Source organism: Aptenodytes patagonicus, chromosome 13 (genome assembly GCF_965638725.1).
Source record: "Aptenodytes patagonicus chromosome 13, bAptPat1.pri.cur, whole genome shotgun sequence".
NCBI lineage: Eukaryota > Metazoa > Chordata > Aves > Sphenisciformes > Spheniscidae > Aptenodytes > Aptenodytes patagonicus.
In genome coordinates this window covers 10,885,249-10,905,207 of record NC_134961.1, presented here as the reverse complement: position 1 = coordinate 10,905,207, position 19,959 = coordinate 10,885,249, and the positions used below count along the sequence as shown (strand labels likewise).

At 39.9% G+C, this 19,959-nt stretch overlaps 1 protein-coding gene across 2 annotated transcripts in view; it reads right to left on the bottom strand.

The window, feature by feature from the left end:
* The window catches only part of PRKAR1B (protein kinase cAMP-dependent type I regulatory subunit beta), a 103,105-nt gene that overhangs the window by 40,208 nt on the left and 42,938 nt on the right, over positions 1–19,959 (bottom strand). For both annotated transcript variants that reach the window (XM_076350799.1, XM_076350800.1), the window contains exons 5-6: positions 3,067–3,128; positions 2,266–2,312 (exon numbers count right to left, since the gene is read on the bottom strand). In XM_076350799.1, coding sequence (XP_076206914.1) covers positions 2,266–2,312; positions 3,067–3,128 — 109 coding nt within the window. The remainder of the gene's footprint in view (positions 1–2,265; positions 2,313–3,066; positions 3,129–19,959) is intronic.

The window sequence follows — 19,959 nt, the reverse complement described above, 5'->3', positions numbered from 1 at the left end:
TGGCAATTAGAGGAGTAGGAATTGAGAATGCTCGTGAAAGCGAAAGAGAACTCAAAGAAACCCAGTTACTTCATTCATACCTTAGAAAATCTGCTGCTGCAAGTCTCAAAGACAAGGCAGGAAAAATGTATATCCTATATCATAGATAACTGACTGGAGAACTGCAAACTACTCGGAAGACGAAGAAAACTTCTGCCTTCAACAGTGTAAAACAAAGCTGTGCACTATGCTCTTCCTTTAGCAAAACAGTGAGTCCCACTGAAGTCAACAGAGCTGCTCACGTGCTTAAAGGCCCACCGGTGCTTATGTAGCTTCTCAAATCAGGGGTCTGGGATAAAATATTCCAAAACACCTATACAGCTTAAGAGCCTACGTGTAGCATTGCAGAGGCACTGAGGCCATTTAGTCACTGCGGTAGTTTTTCAGATTTTACCCCAAATCCTATCTCAGAAACCTCAAAGGCCCTTGAAATGTTCTGGGAAATATAAGATTAGTCTGCCTAAGACTTTAATGAACTCAAGAAACCATCAATGAAAAATGATCTGGACACTTGCCTCTTCTTGGGCTATTTGTGGTCAAGATCAAAGAATTTCAACTTTCCAGAAAAAACCAAGGAGAACCTCTGATAGACAATTAACATGATGCAGTAAAGGTGTTTCTGAGTAGACGCCAGGCTATACCTGGGAAGGGAGCTAAGACGCCATCTTACCTGACAGAGAGTACAGCAACTGGTGCTCTAAACAAGTCCTTCTCAACGTTTGCAGAGCCACGGCCACCTTGGCCATTAGTGGCAACCACCAATTACAGAAAACCCACAAACCACCTTTTTTTTTCTTATAAGCAGACACAAAGCTGGCTAGGCCCCGGACATTTATTTTCCCCATTTTGTCACTGCTTTGTAAGAGCAATATGTGCATATGGAAGATTATCTTTTTTGCAATTAATTGCAAGGGTTTTGCAGACTGTTTTCTGATGTCATTCGGTCCCCCACTATCCCTGAGCCAAACACTGAAGAAAGCTTTCCTAAATGTTTTGAGTGAGGACAAATTATTTTTAAAGAGAATTAATCTATAACTTCACTATGTGCATTTGCGTATGTTTGTGGGTCTGATTCAAAGCCAGTGAACTCATTAAGCTCAGTATCGGGCCCTAACCAATTATTTTAAAACTAAATTTTAGCGCTGTTCTATAAATATTGCTCTTTTATTTTCTGGCCCTGTGGATGTGGCAATGTTTGCTATTGAGAGGTATGCCTGATAGGAACAGTGAGTCAGACGGATTTCCTGACGAGCAACTTCCAGAGGCAGAGGCAGCATGTGAGGTTTCTCAGTTCCCAACAATACCAATTAGATGGTCTCCTGACACAAACAGACTGCTAAAAAAAATAACTTTCACTAAAATAACTGTATGCCTCCTGCCCGGATTTAAAATAAATTACTTTCTTCTTTAAATATGCCACACAAAACTCATCTGGGCATCTGAAGAGCAACGTTGCTAATGAGCTAGCCCGTCCTATCCGACAACTATGGATATGTAAGGTGTGTGTAGAAAATTCAGTCAAATGAGGAACTTGCAGCAAAACTGCAAAAGGGTGAGTTTCATAAGGGGTAAAAATGATAAGAGGTGAAGAGATTATGATTTGGAAGGCAGGTTCAGAAAGAAGCCTCTTTTCAAAGACTTGCTGATTAAACCACCGCATACTCCTGTAAACGTTTTGTGGTCTAACAGATCACTTTACACTTATAATAATCCTTGCTTTATTAATATGCTGCATTGTTCGTATATTTGGACCTAATTTTAAAAGCAAATTAAGGTTTCTAAGATGAAACTCGCTGCCTCAGGCTGTATCTCAATTTGGGGAAAAAAAAACCAACACATGAGCTAAGCTAACTGATTAAAGAAAATATTTTCCTTATGGTTGATCTGAACCCTCGGGTGCATTCCAGCATGGTGGCCTGCTCTGCCAAAGACTGCACACCTCCAGGTGTGGTTAGGGTTCTAAAGATAATGTCAGTTGCTTGGTTTTGATACCATATTTTCCTGCTTGGAATGGACAAATAAGCTAGGATGTAAAACATGCCAATTATAAAATTATGCACAAATGACTTAACACAACAAAAGCAAAGTAATGAGACCAATCCTGTGAAATGTATTTCAAGAAGAAAGGAGACAGAACCACAGCACATGGCTGGATAGAGCTGTGTGCCAAAGCATACAATTTTATTACGTAGCTTCAAAATAAATATACTGTAAGAGTGTACTTACATCCACCTCACCTTGGTCAATCACATAGAAGTTGTCTCCTTCATCACCTGGAAGCAAAATAAAAAAGGTGACTGTTTCCTGAAGGTCTGCTAAACTGTTCAATAATTTCCTGTTTCCATATTTAATCCTGTACATATTTGCACAGGTTTGTACACCAGATTACTTACAGAGAGGTTTATTTTCTGAAACCTCCTTGCCTATTTGCCTTCATAAATCAAAATATTGCTATGATTTCTTCCTACTAATATCTTTCAATTGCATTAATTTATCTCTTTTGATTGATTCAACACTTCATTCAGTGTAAACACATAAGAGGCTTTAATATAGCCTGAGGGTAATGAAGTCCTCCACAATACGCTGCAGGCATGCAGGTAAGTTGCCAAGTGCGATAACGACGACACAGCACAATGAGGTGTTGCATATTCCCAACAACCATAAAAATATTTTCCATCTCTAATTACTCTCAGCTAGCCTGTGCCACCCTTACGCATTCTGAGCTGTGCTCTACTTCCTGACTATCTTCAGGTAAGGAATGAACATTTTAATTTGAAATGCTATTTATCTACATTTAACTGTAGCACTTTGAAACCCTGGAGATCTACCAGCGTGGTTTTGTAGGAGATCTCTGCACATGTAGCAAAAGGCCTGCATCCATGAACTTATGATATAGCTGCACACTTAGAAGCTTTTGGAATATGGTTATTCTTCCCGTTGAGCAAAGAGGGTGAAATCTCAAACGGAGAGATGTGAACTGTACAATCTCAGCAAACATACAAGGGGAAAAATGAGGGGAAGAATTACCCTGTTGTATGACTGTTTCTCCTGCGATGTGTGTGACGGGGAACATGGCATCGAATATGTCACTGGAAAAGAAAAGAAACATTTATTAATGAATCAGACCTATTTCTTATCTAGCCAGCAGACCTACCTTCATTGTTTCATTTAGCCTTCATTAACAGCTTTTGCAGAAAAAGAAAAGGAAGATGTTAGTTGTAACTGGAAAGTGAGCCCCTGTTTGGCAAGAAATCAAGCTGGCACAAGCTGTGGTTTAAAACTAAGTGAGACCGTGATTCAGTGCATGCTATTTTGAAAGAATTATATGCATATAGGCCACTTCTTATAGCACTTATAGCACTGCACAAACTAGCCAGCAATTGTCTAAGCAGACAGATTTCAGATTTTCAGCTGCGATTGGTGTGTGTCACAGCAGTAATTGCTAGATGCCTAAACGGGAGCTCTCCTCTTCTGAACATCTGGCCTCGCGTTTACAAGCAAAACCTGTTCCACAATACAGAGCACATTTGGAAAGGTAGATGGCTCAAAATTAATGTAGCATAAGAGCTGGCAAGAGATTGCACTCACAGTGCAGAAGAGGCCAAACTCTGAGAATCTCAGTGAGTTACTCGTGAGAAGGGAATTTGACCAGTGCTACAGAAACACCAAAGCTTCAGAAGAGGCTTGGACCCATTAATCATCCCTGAATTACACACCTTACTGTGGTCTCCAGCATACTGTCACATATCCTTAAAAGGCCAGGCAGAGCAGTAAGGACGGGAACGCACCCTGCACCAACACTTTGGGCAACTTGCCCAAATCCAGTCCTTTGTTTATTGAGGGAGACAGCAGGCTCCCTGGAGCCAGGGCTTCCTTTCCCCACAACAGATTTTTGGGGAACTTATTTTCAGAAGCATGAACCGCACCGAGGCGGGCACTCCCCACCTCTCTTCCCCTTCCTATGCATCAGTCTCAAGGGCTAAAGGAAATAGCTCCCCGACACAAACAAAAGGCAGCAAGGAAGAATTGTTAACTAGTCTCTTCCCTGGTCTGGTCTAGGAATGGTCCATCCAGGGACCACCGACAACAGCGGCGAGATGAAACACTTCAGCCAGGAATGGAGCGAAGTCCTCACAATCGTAACGGAGCGCAAACAGTGAAGAAACCTAGAATTTTCGTCAAAATAGCCAAAGATCAGCAAACAAACCCATGCTACATTTCAATGCCTTATATGGGAAATGCATATTGTAAAATCCCATTATTAGCTTATTTCCTGTTCAACTGTTCCAGAATTTATTCAGGCTCAGTTCTAGGAAATGTTTCACTCCGAAGTTCAAATTGGTCATGTCTTTCCTCTTCAGCAGCCAGAATGTTTTTGCTCAGTATCGCAGCTCTGCGTCAGCACCACTTGTAGGAGAACTGGAAGATTTCAAACCAGGCACCTCCTGCTGCTCCGCAGTACCTGCAAGGGATGCTTAGCCTGTGACCTATAATAAAATTATCTATTTTACCCCTGTTTTTTCATCAGGCCCACCCTGTGCTATTCCTACCCACATTCAGGAAATACCTCCACCACTGGTAAGAAGCCTGCTCAGAGGCTCTAAGGAGAAACCTCTTTCTCACCTCATTCTGAGCACCAATGCAAAGATCTATAATAATTCTGAAAAGTATATGGACTGTATTCTTAAATCCACTAAACTAATTTTTAATGATCTTAAATGGGTTCAGCATTTCTCCAGTTCGAGGACTTCTCTGTTGGCAGAAAACAAACATCTGTCTGGTGCAGGCTGTGGAGCTGGTCCCTGTGCCAACCCTCGGTGCCCTCAGCCTAAAAGAAATGGGATCTGAGGTTCAGATGGGATGGGGGAAAGTACCGCGATGGTAGGTGCCAAACTGGAATGAATCAAAATGGAAAGTGATCGAGGGACCTTATGTCAATAAGGCAAGTCTAACTGTTCTTCAGTAGCTCTGGGACTTGGAAATTTGGTGTGACAGAGGCTCATTTGCCGCCCCGTGGTTTCCCTTGGCTGTGCCTGGGCACATCACAGAGCTTTAGAAACTGTCCTGCAGCCTGCAGAAGATTTACCAGAGGAAAAGGCACTCTGCGTGGCAAAGATTAAAGTCTTCAATGCGATACATCCAAAATAGACACAACACTGTGAATATCCAAACCAAAATGTGACTGAACAAACTTGGAAACTTCTTTTTTTTCAATAGAAATACAGAGGAAATAACTACCCACAGTTTCAGCCTTTCATCTTTGTTTTAAGGCTGTATTTTATTTATAACTTAACGACTGTACAAATAGTGCCCAATAAATTATGTATAGCACTGCACCCTTCTCCAAAATGTTCCACATCTCATTTCTACAACACCTTCTAGTTTTATCACAAAACTTCTTTAAAACTCACAAACTTTCAGCTGACGGTGTAATGAACCCAAAGTCTATTAGCAGCAACAGCATTTTTGCACTAATGTTCTGCTGCCTAGAATATTAATGTAAATATTCTAGCACCGCATTTATGATGTGTTCAGCGAAGTCTCCATCTTATTAGACCAAGACTTGGATTTTTAAAGAGACCTTTGAAGGACATGTCATCAAACATGAGCCTAAAACACATATAAACCCACAAACACACAAGGTACCCAAAGTCATGGTGATGTTGATTTACATTTCCAAAGTGAAACTTTGATAAATAAATGCAAGTGACCAATAATATCATGACTGTCACTGGAAACACGTCATCATGTTTCTTTTCTACTAGGGAACTATTGTTCTTAATTGATATGATTAGGCCAAGATCTCTCACAGTGATTAATGAGTCGGAGTGTTTCTGCTTTTGGATGCTCAATTTGAGATTCATTAAATAGACTCAGACCTCAGATGATATGGATCAGCAGGCAGCCTCAAAGTTTCTCAACCTACAAGTCTGGCAGCCAAAAACTGGGACATTCAGAACACCACCAAAGAAAACCACCCTTCTGGAAATTATCATCTCCTAAAGAACCAAATGCTTAAGGTCCCTGTATGAAATCTGGCTTTTGATTTAATTCAGACTAAGTGTAGAATTTGTTTTGAAAATTTTCTTATTGTCTTTATTTGCAGTGTCTGAAATAAACACAAAAATGTCCCAAGGATCAACATGCCAAAATACTTTGAAAATTTGAAAAATTTGTTCCTGACCTAAGCCAAAATCTGAAACTACAATAAGCAGACATATTTTCCACCTCCCTAATAAACGTCCTATGCTCCATATGCAGTTTCAGCCATGTGTCCTGGGTCTGTACTATGTAGAGAAAACAAGTAAATCTTTAAATACTGAATTAGTTAAGAAGTGGCGCTCACTAAAGGCATAAATAATACGGCCAGGGCCAAAAATATGGTCTGCTGTTTTTTTCCTGTACCGTGCACCTGTTTTTAAGTCATTCAAAATCACCCTCTGACCATTACAGTAAAAAAAAACCCTTACAAATACAGTGCTGCAACCATCTCACCATCAGGCAAAGACTGTAGCCACGTTCTTCTACAGCTCTGCAAAAGTAGGTAGTTGTATTTCTTGGGTTTGAAAGTTTTGTTAAATAATGAGGGCCAGACACACACATACAGATTCCTAACAACCAAAATTTTTTTCAAGCACAAGCAGGTTTTATTCCAGCGAAAACAGAAAGCCAGAAAATCAGTAGCTAAGTCTTCACCCAATGCTGAACTACCATGATTTCATCTTCTGTCTGAGCTGCAGCACCAAGAACACAGCAGCCTCTGTCTTCTGCCCTGCACCAGCTATTTAACTGTTGACACCGACCGTGCTAGCAATGCTGTGCGCTGAATTGATAGGGAAAGGGCTTGATTTTTTGCCAGGATTTTTATGATTGTGCTGTAAACGAGAACTGCTCAGAGGGACTTCCTTATTTTGTTGAAAATGTATCGTTTGCCCTGTTTACAGATGACTTATTCAGGTGATGGAAGAAGAAAATAGGGCACCAGTTCTGCTATTTCAGCTGTTGTTCTATGAGACTGCAACCACGAGATGCGCTGCACCCAGCGCATCCCGGGTTCAGCATCAGTACTTGGAGGGCTCTTTCTCGCCCTCTCCAGAGCCAAAGCTTTTGACAGGCTTTGCAATTTTTTCACAGCTTCCCTACCTACTTCCAGAGGATCAGTATGTGGTTACTCATGGCACTTAGAGTCAAACATTTGTTCCAATCAGAAGGTATCAAGGGCAATTTTTGGCTTGGAAGTGTAGCTGCAGGTGGGACTGTATGTACCTGAATATTCACATTTGGATCCAAAGGGAGACACTAGCAGGACATTACCAATGTTTTCCAGGGGGATTTCTGCACATTTAATTCTTTGTAACTTTTTGATAGTATAATTCAAATACAAATTACAAGAAAAGATTGTGAGCAGCATAGAACATACAGAGAGCAGTTAACTAGTTCAACAAAGTGAAACCAAGAAATGCATTTAGACATGAAATCTCTATCTATTCAGTCAAAAAATACCATCTGTCTTCTTAGGGAATATCAAAATTTAAAAGACTGTTTTAAAAAGGTCAATGATATTAAAGGCTTGCAGGAAGTTTTAACACATAAAGTGTCTCCCATGAGTGTACAGGAGAATTGCAAACAACTGCGATCAGACCTGAAATCACAGGTCAATCCTCCGCTGTCTGTAATGGCTTCTGGCCACCCGTCCAGGTTGAGCCAATTCCCTTTTCATGCAAAGAAGGAAAACTCCACTCGAATCAATGAGACCACAGCTATTTAGACCAGCAAAGAGTCTATCACAGTGATTGCAAAATAAATATGATGAAACACTTTGCTGATTTAATTCAGTAGCATTTTATAGTCCCCATTTGCCAAGATGCAAATGACTGTGCTAAGAGGAAGCCAGTAGAGAGGGCAGGCCCAAGGGGTTCTCTTTCTCATGAGAAAAAGTGAGTGATAAAAATAAACCACCTCATCTGCTTTTACACCGAGGCTGCTTCGAGTTGACATAGAATATGAGATAGACAAAAAGAATAATGTGCACTGTAGGTAATACAGCACTGGCAATGGGCAACCGAGAAGCAGCTTGTTAAAACAAAGCGAGAGAAGGAGGATTCCAAGCACTTTCAGAACCAGACCATGGCAATGGCCAAAATAGGGAAACTATGTAAGACAATTTATCAGTTTCACAATCAGATTTCTTTCCAGCCCTTGCTGTGCTGAATGCATTGCAGGAAAGGAAAAATGGAAGGGACAAAATGTACATGTGTTAGGCAAAAGTGGAAAATCTTCGTTATACCTGCAGGTTATAATTTGTCAGAGTTCAATCAGAACAATTTCATTGTGCAGGCAGACTCAGAAAGCCTTCAATGTGTGCACTATACAGAGTTTTTTCTTCTTTTGCTATCTCTCTAGAAAAACAAAGCAAGCCCTGTATTGTTGAGGATAGCTTTAAAAGATATGTAGCTGCTCTGGCGTAATTCAACAAATGACATGCAACGTTTTCTCGGAGTGAGGCTGTCCTAGCAGGAAGATTCGAGTGTTTTAAACCTTTCCTACTTATGTACCTTTAAAGTTTAGTAAACATAATTGATAGTAACTCTGCCTTTCTTTAGCTGTAGCTCTTATATCTGGGTACTATTTTAAGATTTCTAAAGTTTGGGGGGGGGTGTTTCTCTTCTCCTGTATGCCTAATATTTTCTTATGATTCATTTCCTGAAAAGACAACAACTTTCTAGCAATTGTTCTAACAACCGCTTCTCCTGCTCTGTAAGGATGAAGAGCACAGAATTTAAACCAGATGACTGGCTTCAATTAACATCTATGTAGTGAAGGAATAAATGCAGTACTTCAACACTGAATAAAATGCAAGGGTCTACGCTATGTGTAAGTATAAGGGGTCAATCCACACTGCTTGTTCCTAGGAATGCTGCATGTCATTGCTGATGTACAATACTGAAACCACCAAGAAACAATTAATTACTACTATTTACTGGCTATTGAGAATAAAAGCAATGCACACAGGTAAAATAAAAGATTCCTTTTTAGAGGTATTTAAAACTAACAGCCCAGAGCTTACAATTGCTGTATTCAAATATGTGGTGTCGCAGGCATGTACCTAAGAGGGAGAGTCAGTACTGAAGCCTTAACAAAAACATTTCCCATCTACTTCTGTTATTTTTTTTCCTGTTACGACAGCAACAAATTAATTACAGCAGCATACAAAGCTATTAACAATTGAGAATATCTAATTACTTCAGTATAATGGCCAATGTTTAGGTATTATTACAATTAAGACATACATTCATTTTACCATAATGACCATGTAAGTCTTTGAAATCGGACATGAGAAGACATTCTGAATAGCAGGTTAAAATTAAAGTCCATGTCTAATTCCGTAACATTTATTAAGTCACAAGTCCATATAACTAACAGGCATGTGAAACAGAAAAATAAAAAATTGTCATCTTCTATTGCTATTTCCATTTTTACTGTTTTATGATGTCCTTTTACAGGTTCATGACTTATTACACCGAATGAACTGAATGAAACTTTATGAGCAGCGCATCAATTCATTTTACAGACTCTATACATCTACATGTCAATGGTTCACATCATCTTCAACATGTTAACAACAGCTTTCAAAGAGAAAGAGCATGGGCAGAGACCTTCATCTGGAAAACCATCTGCTATGGCCAAATGCAACAAGAGGGTGACTCTCTAAAAAGGGCCAAAGCCTTGTGGCTCAAGAGTGACAAGGTCCAATCCCACAGCCTACCCCACTGCTTTCACCTTGGCCTCTTTTCCTCCTGTCCACCCCTCCATGATTTCGTTGAAGTCATGCTGCCAAGGCCACGGTTGTACCATGCCCATCCAAGAGGCAGGGCTTGGTGGAAATGTAACTGGGTCCATCTCTTACTATCACCTCTAGCTAACCTTTCACAAGGTTGAGGGAAGACCCACGCTTCCTTCAACTAGTTCCAGTTCCAGACCCATCAGCCTGTTTGCATAAGAAGCCCTGTGGCAAGGCCTGCAATGGATGCTAGAGGGTAGAGGAGGACATTACACAATGTTCATGCTAAGCCAGGTATCATGCCATGTCTAACACCGAACTGCAGCCACATGGCATCCTTTCTAGCAGATCCAGCTGAACACAGGGCAGCTCTCCAGAGTCTCTCACTGCAGACCAGTTTCAAACGTTTTCATAGCTTGCAGTTCAAGGACAACTGCAGACAGGGCTGTACCAACAAGAGTGTAGCCAGCAGGTTGAAGGAATTGATTATTTCCCTCCGTTCAGCCCTTGTAAGACAGCCTGACATACCATGTCCAGTTTTGGGCTCCCCCATACAAGAAAGACATTGACAAACTGTAGTCAGTCCACAGTGGCCATCAAAACCGTCCAAGGCCCGGAGCATACAGCAGGTGGAGAGAGGGTGGGGGAACTGTATTCTTCACAAAAAGATCGGGGAGATCTTATTGCTGTCTAGAAGTGCTGAATGGGAGGGTGTAGAGAAGACAGAGCCAGACTCTTCTTAGAGCTGCACAGCAGGAAGATGTTAAGGCAACAGGCACAAATGGGAACAGAGGAAATTCCCACCTGATATAAAGAAGAAAAATTCACTATGAGGGTGGTCAAACACTGGAAGAGGGGCCCAGGGAAGCGGGGTTGTTTCAAAACTCAACTGGGCAAAGCTCTTGGTTAGAGCAGCCAACTCTGACCGGACCTGCTTTGAGCAGGAGGTTGGAGTAGGGATGTCTGGAAGCCCCTTCCACCCGCCGGGAGCCCAGGGTTTGGCACCAAGCTTCTCCCAGTGGGAGAGATGAGGTGGTCCTGTGCTCAGCCGCAGACACCGGGGAGGCGGGGGAGCGTGAGTCAGGAGGCCAGCTGGAGGAAATCCCATGCATAATGCACGGAAAATATGCTCTCTGCGTACTGATGTAGGAATATCTGTGTGCTTCTGCATGAATAACTGCAATGAGACTGTATCCCAACTTCACATCACTAAACATCAACCGCTCATCAACAAAGTCTGTGCATATCAGGAGGCCTTCATTAGAAAGTAGGTAACGTTTTTTTGGGGGGAAAAAAACAATTTGCTGAAACTGAATATTCCTGTGGAAAATGGCTGATGTAATTTCCCATTTAAAATGTTTAAAAGTTTCGAAACCATCTAAATGTCCTACTGTGATATCTTCAGAGGATCTACTTATCACTATGAAATTACTTCAAAATTAAGTTTCTTAGTAAAAGGTTAAAATCAAAATAAGGCATTGTTGAAAATGATACATCAGTTGAACTTAACCACATTTGTTTGCTTGTTTTCTGTGTGTGAGCATTCTCAAGATTTTAATCTTGGAACTGAGATTCAAGATGGGGGAAAAATTTAAATGCCAAAAGAAAAACAAACAAGAAAAAAAAAAAAAGACCCAGAGAAACTTGGGTCAATAAAATACACTCCCTACTTGGTTATGATGTACAGATATGTATATACACCTATAGAGAAACACACACACTAGACTGCACAGGCTTCTTTCTGGTTTAGTAGGTACAGGATAGTGATTAGAAACTCTTTCCTTAGCCAGCAGGTACCAGACTCTACTGCAAAGATAGAGACATTTATGGAGGTTATATACTACAAGAACACAGCACTGCTGCAAGCATACTCTACTAAGCTTTTACTTTGAGAAAGCTCCAAATACGTTATTATTAGAAGCACAGAAGGGCACTGTAATGAAGTCAAAGGCGTCATTTGTATGCGTTGGCATTGTAGAAGTGACCCAGGGAAACGCTTAGCACAATGACAAACCATGTACTTCAGACAAAGTGGGCCAAATTCATCCCTGGCATCACCGAAACGAGGTCGGTGCATTTGAGCTGACTAAAGAGAAGAAGGATGGCCCTTTAAGTCACAGATGAGTATATATGATTTACATTTTCCACACAATTAATTATTTGTCATTTTCTCAAACATTCTGGAAAAGCAATGGCGGATACCACGCTGAAAAAATAAATATTTTAACTTAACAGCTGAAAGAAAATTGCTTCTGGTGGGACAGAAAGACAACACCACAATAATAATAATCATCCCCAAAACAAGTCTCTGTTGTTATTAATATGAAGCAAATGCCACCAGTGATAACGGGTTACCATAACAAAGTTCCCATATTTGAACAATTTATTCCTTCTGGTACTTTTAAATCTTTTCACTCTTTAATGTCAAGCTCCCTCTTCTGGACTATCCCAATGAAGCTCGAGAGTCACTACGCACCACTCCTCATCCTTACTTTACTAATCAGGTAATACAGCTAAAGAAGCCCTTGGTAAATGGCACTGATACAGATCGCTAATCACCGTGTCCCAATTTCATGGTTACTACAGCTGAAGTTCGTTGAAAATATAATAGTATATGCTGAGATTTAAAGAACTCCCAGAGGCTTGCAGTTATAAATGCACTATTATGCAGTCTCTTGGAGTAGATGAAGGAGGAGATGTCCCTCAACATAGGGACACGGGACATATATCCCTAGGGTATCCCTATATAGGGATATAGGACATTATTTTAAATAGTGAACTATGATAATTGTATTTCACATGTACATAAGTAAATATGAACAAAACCATACTACGTACATTATCTTACTGTTCACGTTATGCAGTGAAAAGAAATACCTCCCCCACAACAGTAATAGCATTTTTTGGTTTGCCTTTGAGATTGAGATGAAGGACATTCTTTTGTGAAAATGAAATTATATATATTTATGTTTTCTTGCATCCCTATGATTAGCAAACTGTTGACAGAGAAAGTTTTATTCTAATAATTCTCCCAATTTTCCTATTCAGAGCATGTCTACAAACAAACTGTTGTGGTTGTGGAACTTGGACATGAACACAATATTCATCTATTTTCATTATTTTCTTTTATTTTACTTTTTTTTTGCATTCTGTGCACTTCTAACATTTTCTAGAAATATGGGAAAATTAAATTGCATTTGATAATTATGATTGTTCCTTCGAATCATATACTTACTGCTCCTACGCACTATTTTTATGACTACAGCTTCTGCACCTAGAAGAAAGGCTTGAGTGCCGCAAGACAGCACCTGTGCCTGGCAACTATATCAGCACAAAAATAGATAAGAATTATCAGGTATTAGGTTAAAATCTCTTCCCTTCCGCGCCTGGTGGCCCTTGCCATTAACATAAAAATCAGGATACTGCAAGAATGCTAAAGATGCTAATGCTAAAGAATGACACGATGCTAAGGAATGACAAGATGCTCAATATAAATGCAGTTAGAGGGGGTTTTTATCATGTTCATGTAAAATAGTTTTGTACATCAGGAAACTCCTAGGGTAATTCTGGTACTATGTGTATCAATACGTAGTGCCGCTGGAAAAGCTCGGAAGCGATCAGAGACTGAAGCCAAGGCTCTGCAGAGTTGTAGTTCCCAAGTCACTCAGCCGAGTGCCTGCTGCGAGTCAGAGGAACGCATGCTGCAACTGATCAAGCAGTGTTTGACATGCGTCTCCTCTGGCTGACAAGCACAGAACATACAGCTGCAAGCATCTCCCACATCTTGCTTAATTAATTTCCATCCTTGTTGTGTGCTCCCACACCTGGAGATATCAAACAGCTGCGTATAATAAAAACATTTTAACCTGTGTTAGCGGATAGGATTCAATTTAGTTTATAATTGGATCAGTAAACGGAATCATTATAAAATAGCTGATAAAGGTTCCCTAGAATGAGTCAGAATTATTTTTTAAAAGTGTGTAAATCTAGTGTTAAATAGCTGATGAAAAAAATTCATAGCTGACACAAAACCACATGTCCACAAGCACTTGCTTTTCTATTTGCATATCTATTATAGCTTACAGACATGTGCAAACTCATACACCCACACGTTTTCCTTATGTTTTCCCTAAGTTTATCATTACTCCCCTTCATCTCTGATTCACAGCATTTCTGAGATAGAATCTTTTACAATAAAACGAACTAGAGATAAAATTTCCCTAGACAATAAATACTTCTTTTGTAGGAGCTTTTTAGTGAACTATCGCAATTAAGCAGCTTCATTTTTTTACAGCTCCACTAATTCAAAGAAGGAGAAAATAGAGATCGATCAGATCAGATGATACTTGCATTTTTTCTTAAGTGATCTGTATTTGCAGGGGTCTGAAGGACAGGGAGCTTTTTAAGCTTGAAAAGCCGTTTAAATCCACAGATGCACAAACACAGACCTAAGGGCGTGCTTTCTTCATACCTGCATCAATAAATTCAGACACAGTTATATTACTTTGTTCCATCTTTCTTAGTAATTTTCTTTCCGAACCTTCACTAACCACTAAAATGTACATCAAAGACACCTTGAAGACACCCAGCAGTATTACCAGCAGCAACACCTGCTACTTCGAACCTCACAGCACTAATTCCCGAGCAGTTTGCTGTGTTTTATAAAACCTGTCTAGCAAACATGGCACTAATCTCATTCTCCTGCATTTTGCTGCAAACAATAAAAAAATCAAGAGTGCCCAACGTTAAATTCTGCAATGTAACGTGCACGGGTCTACTTTTATCTTTCCACGGTGATAGCAAATCTGGAAATCTCAGCTATGCTGAGCTTTCATTAGCATTGCTGGGATGGGAGAGGGGAAAAAGCAGTGTTGTGTATGCCTTCCTGCATATCTGCAGTACATTTTTTAAATGCCTGGTTGAAAGGGAACATGAAGAATTCATCAGGCAGGCTGGTGGATCGGTATTAATGCAGACATTTGTGGTCACTCTTAGTCCAAACCTTCAAACACCTTTTGCTTGGCTCTGCTAACTCTGTTTGCCTTCATGCCGGTATCATTTTTAAGCAATTTCTCAGCAGGAAGAATTGTATTTTATGGCATTAAATAAACCAGGACAAACTCAGCCCCGAAACAAATTGCAAAAAAGCTTGCAGGAGTACATTATCACACGACTCATGTTGCTTCCTCCCAACTAAATAACCCTCCCGGTTCACAGATTTCTGTTTAATTTGGCCTCTGGCATGACAGAAAGGAATTTTTTGCCCATTTACACAACTCTATGAATCAAACGTTGACAACAGTAAGCTGCTCTTCAGTCTGACTTAGAGGCATGCATCGAAAAACAGCCAAGTGCTGTGCTTGCTCTATCAGGTCTCACGCATAAACCAGCTACGATATGGCCTGTAGCATACAAATCCTTCTGAAAAAAAAAAAATGCTTCACGGTTCCTTCTCTTGAAAACTTGATGTATCAGCAGGTATAATTGCTCCAAATCTTGAATCGTGGCTGGGTACGCTGCTGTGAACTGCTCCAACACGGACACCTTAAAATACTCTGTCTGTAAGCTGAGAACTGATTTAGGTTAGGTTTAAAAAATAGTTAAAAAAAATAGAAGATTTTACTATTTAAGAAACATATCTCCACTTGTTTAAATATATTTTTAATGTAGGGCAAGCAGGCTTTATCTGTGTTGATATGACATTCCAAAACACGATAAAGAAATGAAGCAGAAATTTCTATACTAAAGCCCACTTAAAAATAAATCCAATTAAGGGAATAAATAGGACAAGAGAACAACTAATTCCTTGTCTTTGCTTCTCTTCAAGGAATATTCATATAAATCCCCGGTCTGACATTTATGCTGTTTCATGTGACAAGGATCAGAATTCTCCGTAGCACAATGTTTTTAAACCATTTACCCCGACAGCACCTTTATAACAAATAATAGAAACCTCTCCACATTCACAGTACATTTTCTATAGGCTCACAAAGGGTTTAACCCTGCAAGCTTTTATCCATGTGAACAGTCAGCGCTCATACTTGAAATAAAAGGAGTAATTTAATGAAAAGGGGGTGGTAGAATCAAGGGTTTGGAGTGAGAACGTTCTGAGATGAAGAACATCTCTCTTACCTGTGCTGGTGAAGCGGCTTGTAATCACGAATATTATATACGTGCTTTGTAATGCAGTAATAATAATAACAAGGAAAATTTTGAGCTCAGTGCCTGAATTAAGTAACTGTCCTGGATCGTGTAAAAATCTTGCCTTCAGGTTGCTTTATTTTAAAGAGAGGGTTTCACAACTTGTGGACACACATCATATGCTTCCTTTACACGTTCCTGTGGCCAGAGGAGGTGGAAGAAGGTCATAGGCATTTAAACCCCACTTTGCGTCTCACTTTTTAGGGGGAGGACGTCAGGAGGGACCCCACCCATGACTGAACGGCTCAAGATAACATTTAGGTGCAATGCTCACGTCTAAGTATATACAGGCAGGAAAGGGCAATGTCTGTGCGTGTTTAGGGGTGACAGTCTGGAGAGACTCACAAAGCAACGCTCCAGACTTTGGGACACTTCAGTCTGAAGCTAGACTGAGATGTTATCACACCAAATCAATGCAATTTAAAAAGAAAACTTTACTAAGAACACTGCAGAGAAATTTCATCTTGGCGAGGGTCAAAAGAGAGGGGAGGAGGAAGGCGGCAAAAAGTGTTTCTTAAATAGAGGAGGTAAAGATGGCAGGAGATAAAAAGGTCAGACTAGGTGGTCTAAAGGTCCCTGCTAACCCTAAACTCAGTGACAGATACAGAAAAGCAAACACTTGATCTCAGGAAGATTTGCTTGTGCAAAGAAAGTATTGAAAAAAGACCAGAAAAGCACCAGCTATCAAAGCAACGCTTATACGCTGGTAGTAGGTAAACGCATGATGAACCGCACAAATATACACTGGTACTCCAGGCCACCTCCCTCTCCATTTGAAATAGCAACGTGCACTCACATTCCTGAGATTCTCCTCAAAAAACATACCGCATGCTTTCTGCAACACCTCGACCGTAATATCAGAGGTTATTAAACAGATCTTAAATGAATAAACAGATCTGAAAAATAAACTGCCAATGTGCCATAGGATTTGTAACATTAAGTTGACTTTAAAAAATAGACCAATACATGCAAAGGTCATGAAAATATTTATATTAATGATGGAGCTGAACACTAAGCAGATATTGACTTCTGTTAAGGTGAACCTCAAGATTTATTGGCCTAAGAGGTAAACATTGACTGAGATAAATCCAAGGTCAATATTTACTACCAAGGACAATAAATCTTGGTGGCCTATGAAACATGAAATAAATAAATATATATGTATATATACATTCATAGACACAAGTATATCTGCAGATATTTACACAAATTATTTGGAGGAATGATCATCAATATCATTTTTTACAGCATGTTTTCTTAATGATGCTAGAAAGAACCAATGAGCAATTATGAACCAGTGTTAGATACATCTATTCGCATATGTCAGCACTGATGATATCTAAGGGTGACATTTCTGCTTCTCCAAGTGACTCCCTTTGCCCACTGAGCTGGGTGAAAGGTTTCTAAGACACAAAAGGAAGTCAGGACCCTAAGTGCAAATTAGCTGCCCTATTTCCACCTCAGCTTGAGAATCCACACTTGTAACTTAAGAAGCAGAGTTACATACAGCAAAGTAGTCTGAGTAATTGTCAAGTTCTGGACTTATCAGCCAGAAAGATTTCTGATGGAGCACTTCTGAATTCGGTGCACCTTCACCTGAGGTCAAGTTTCTTCCCACGCAAGGCAAGCGCAGGAGGGGAACACGTGGGTATTCTGGAAGTGTTTTAACAAGAGGCACTTTTACTGTAGTTGTGGTCAATTTTGTATGAGCTCAGAACAAAGACGTATCAATCAAACTGAACAAAATAAATAAATAAAAGCATTGGATGACTTTCACAGTTATAGGCTTTTTCCTTGAACTAGAAAAGCAAATAAATTTAACAGGCGTGCTGACAAAAGTAGACCTTCTTCCTCCAAACAGTATACAAGATCTAAGCCAAAAGGAAACAGATGACTTTGTGTGTTTGTAGGAAGTGATTAGAGAAGATAGAACTTAATTTATTAAGATGGGAGATGGTGATTCTTTTGTTGACTTTTCAGGTCAAGTGTTAAAACCTTCTGCAAATAAGGCAGTAGATAGGCTACAACTAAGCCTTAATGGTTCAGGAGACTGGGCTTTTTTGATACTCTAAGTTTTTCTTGTTGTTTGAACAATTGTTTTGGAAAGCCAAGTGAGAGAAATTTGCAATTCTTACCTATGCCTCCTGGTGGCCTCCCCTTTGCAAACTGCACCAGCTTGGGCAGTTGGAGCCTGGTCTGGATCAACATATACTTACCGTCCCAATGCAGGACACTGCCTAAAGCCAACAGGGACAGCTTCCACATGACTTCTGAATTTTTTCCTATGCACCCAAGGGATGACAGAACAGGCAAAAAAGAAAAACGAAGAAAAAAAGGAAAAAAAGGAGAAAAGAAAAAAAAGGGAAGAAAAGACAGAACAGAGTGCTCTAAAAAAAAATGTCATTTATCCACCAGTCTGACAAGTCTCGGGGAGGAATGCGGCGCTGAGCAGGCAGTGCTGGCCACTGGATTTGCAGGAAGGAAGAGCAATTAGAAGCAGTGGGCAGGAAAAGGCCTGTTAGCACTGTTACCTTTAACTTAATCTTTAATCTCCTCCTATGCCTCCAACTTGTCACCACGGGCATTAATCACCTTGCAGGTCTTATAGCCGTCTCAGGCTCATTTATATTATTTGTTTTAATGGCCTCTCTCATGCCATTGGTGTTCAGTGGTGATAGTTCTGCCCCTATTTCCTGCTGGCTGGTTTGGTCTATCAAAGCGATGTGGTTTATTTTTACGCAGGTTTCCTAAGGCTACAGTATAGCCATAGGTTTCAGTGATCGTATCACAGTTGACCTCTACAGAGAGTACTCCAAAACAACCCATGAAATATTATCGCTCTAAATATTTTAGAAGCCTCTGAAGTCTCATTAATATGAACACTTTGTATTTCATTAAATTTTATTAACATTCTTAGTAATTCAAGGAATGGCAGAATGGCTACACTCTTAAGCAGGATTTATTTCTTATAGCTTGCAAAGAAAGGAAAAGTGACTTTCAACTATATAAAAATTGGAGCATGGAAGGAAGATAATAAACTGACAAGCGAAAGACAAAATGTCTTTGCACCCTGTCTTCTAAATTCAGGTGAGATCTCAGGATAAGTGTTCTCTCAACAGACAGAATCGCTATGTAAAACTTATAGCCAAGATTTTCAAAATTAGAAGCCAAAAATCCACACTTACGGGTTTTCAGAAGAACTGATAATTTCAGGACAGTCCTGTTCAGGAAAATATAATGCCAAAACAGACTCAATTAATAAGCACAACTTTGAAATGCTCAGCAAAAGGACTGCTGTCTCCTTTGAGTAGAAGCTGTGTCCAGAACAGGCAGATCTTGTTTCTTGCAAATTATTTACCCCTGTGAGGATGCTTGTAAAAGGGACTATCAGTGAATAGTGGTAACAATCACAATATTCAGAATATTTGCATTTAATGTCATTTCCACTTTGAAATAGTGCCAAAAATTTTCCCTTAAAATTGAAGTTCTTTTGGCTACTGTGAAGAGCCCACTATGGATTCTTAATGCAATACAATATATATTTTGTACGGTGAACTCATTTATATGGTGAAACATTTTATATGATAATTATTTCACAGCGTGCAAAATGATGAGGAAATAACAAGGAAAGTTTTGGATGAGATTTTAAGAGAAGTAGTGACTCAGTGACCTGCTGGGAGAAAAAATGGAGAAGCATAAACCTCTTTCAGTTTGATTTTTTTTTAATTAGAAATGGAGATTTCTAAAAATACTGTCTACTTCACTAGCATTTTGAGGGGGAGATAGCCTAGTAGTTAGTTTTCATGCAGTTGAAAACTAAATGTGTTAGACAACCCACAGTCTGAAATTCTTATTCCGAAAGGCTCAGGAAGGTGTATTTTTCCTGACGTGAAATCAGGATTGCAGCGTGAATGTCTGACCTTTAATTAATCAACTCA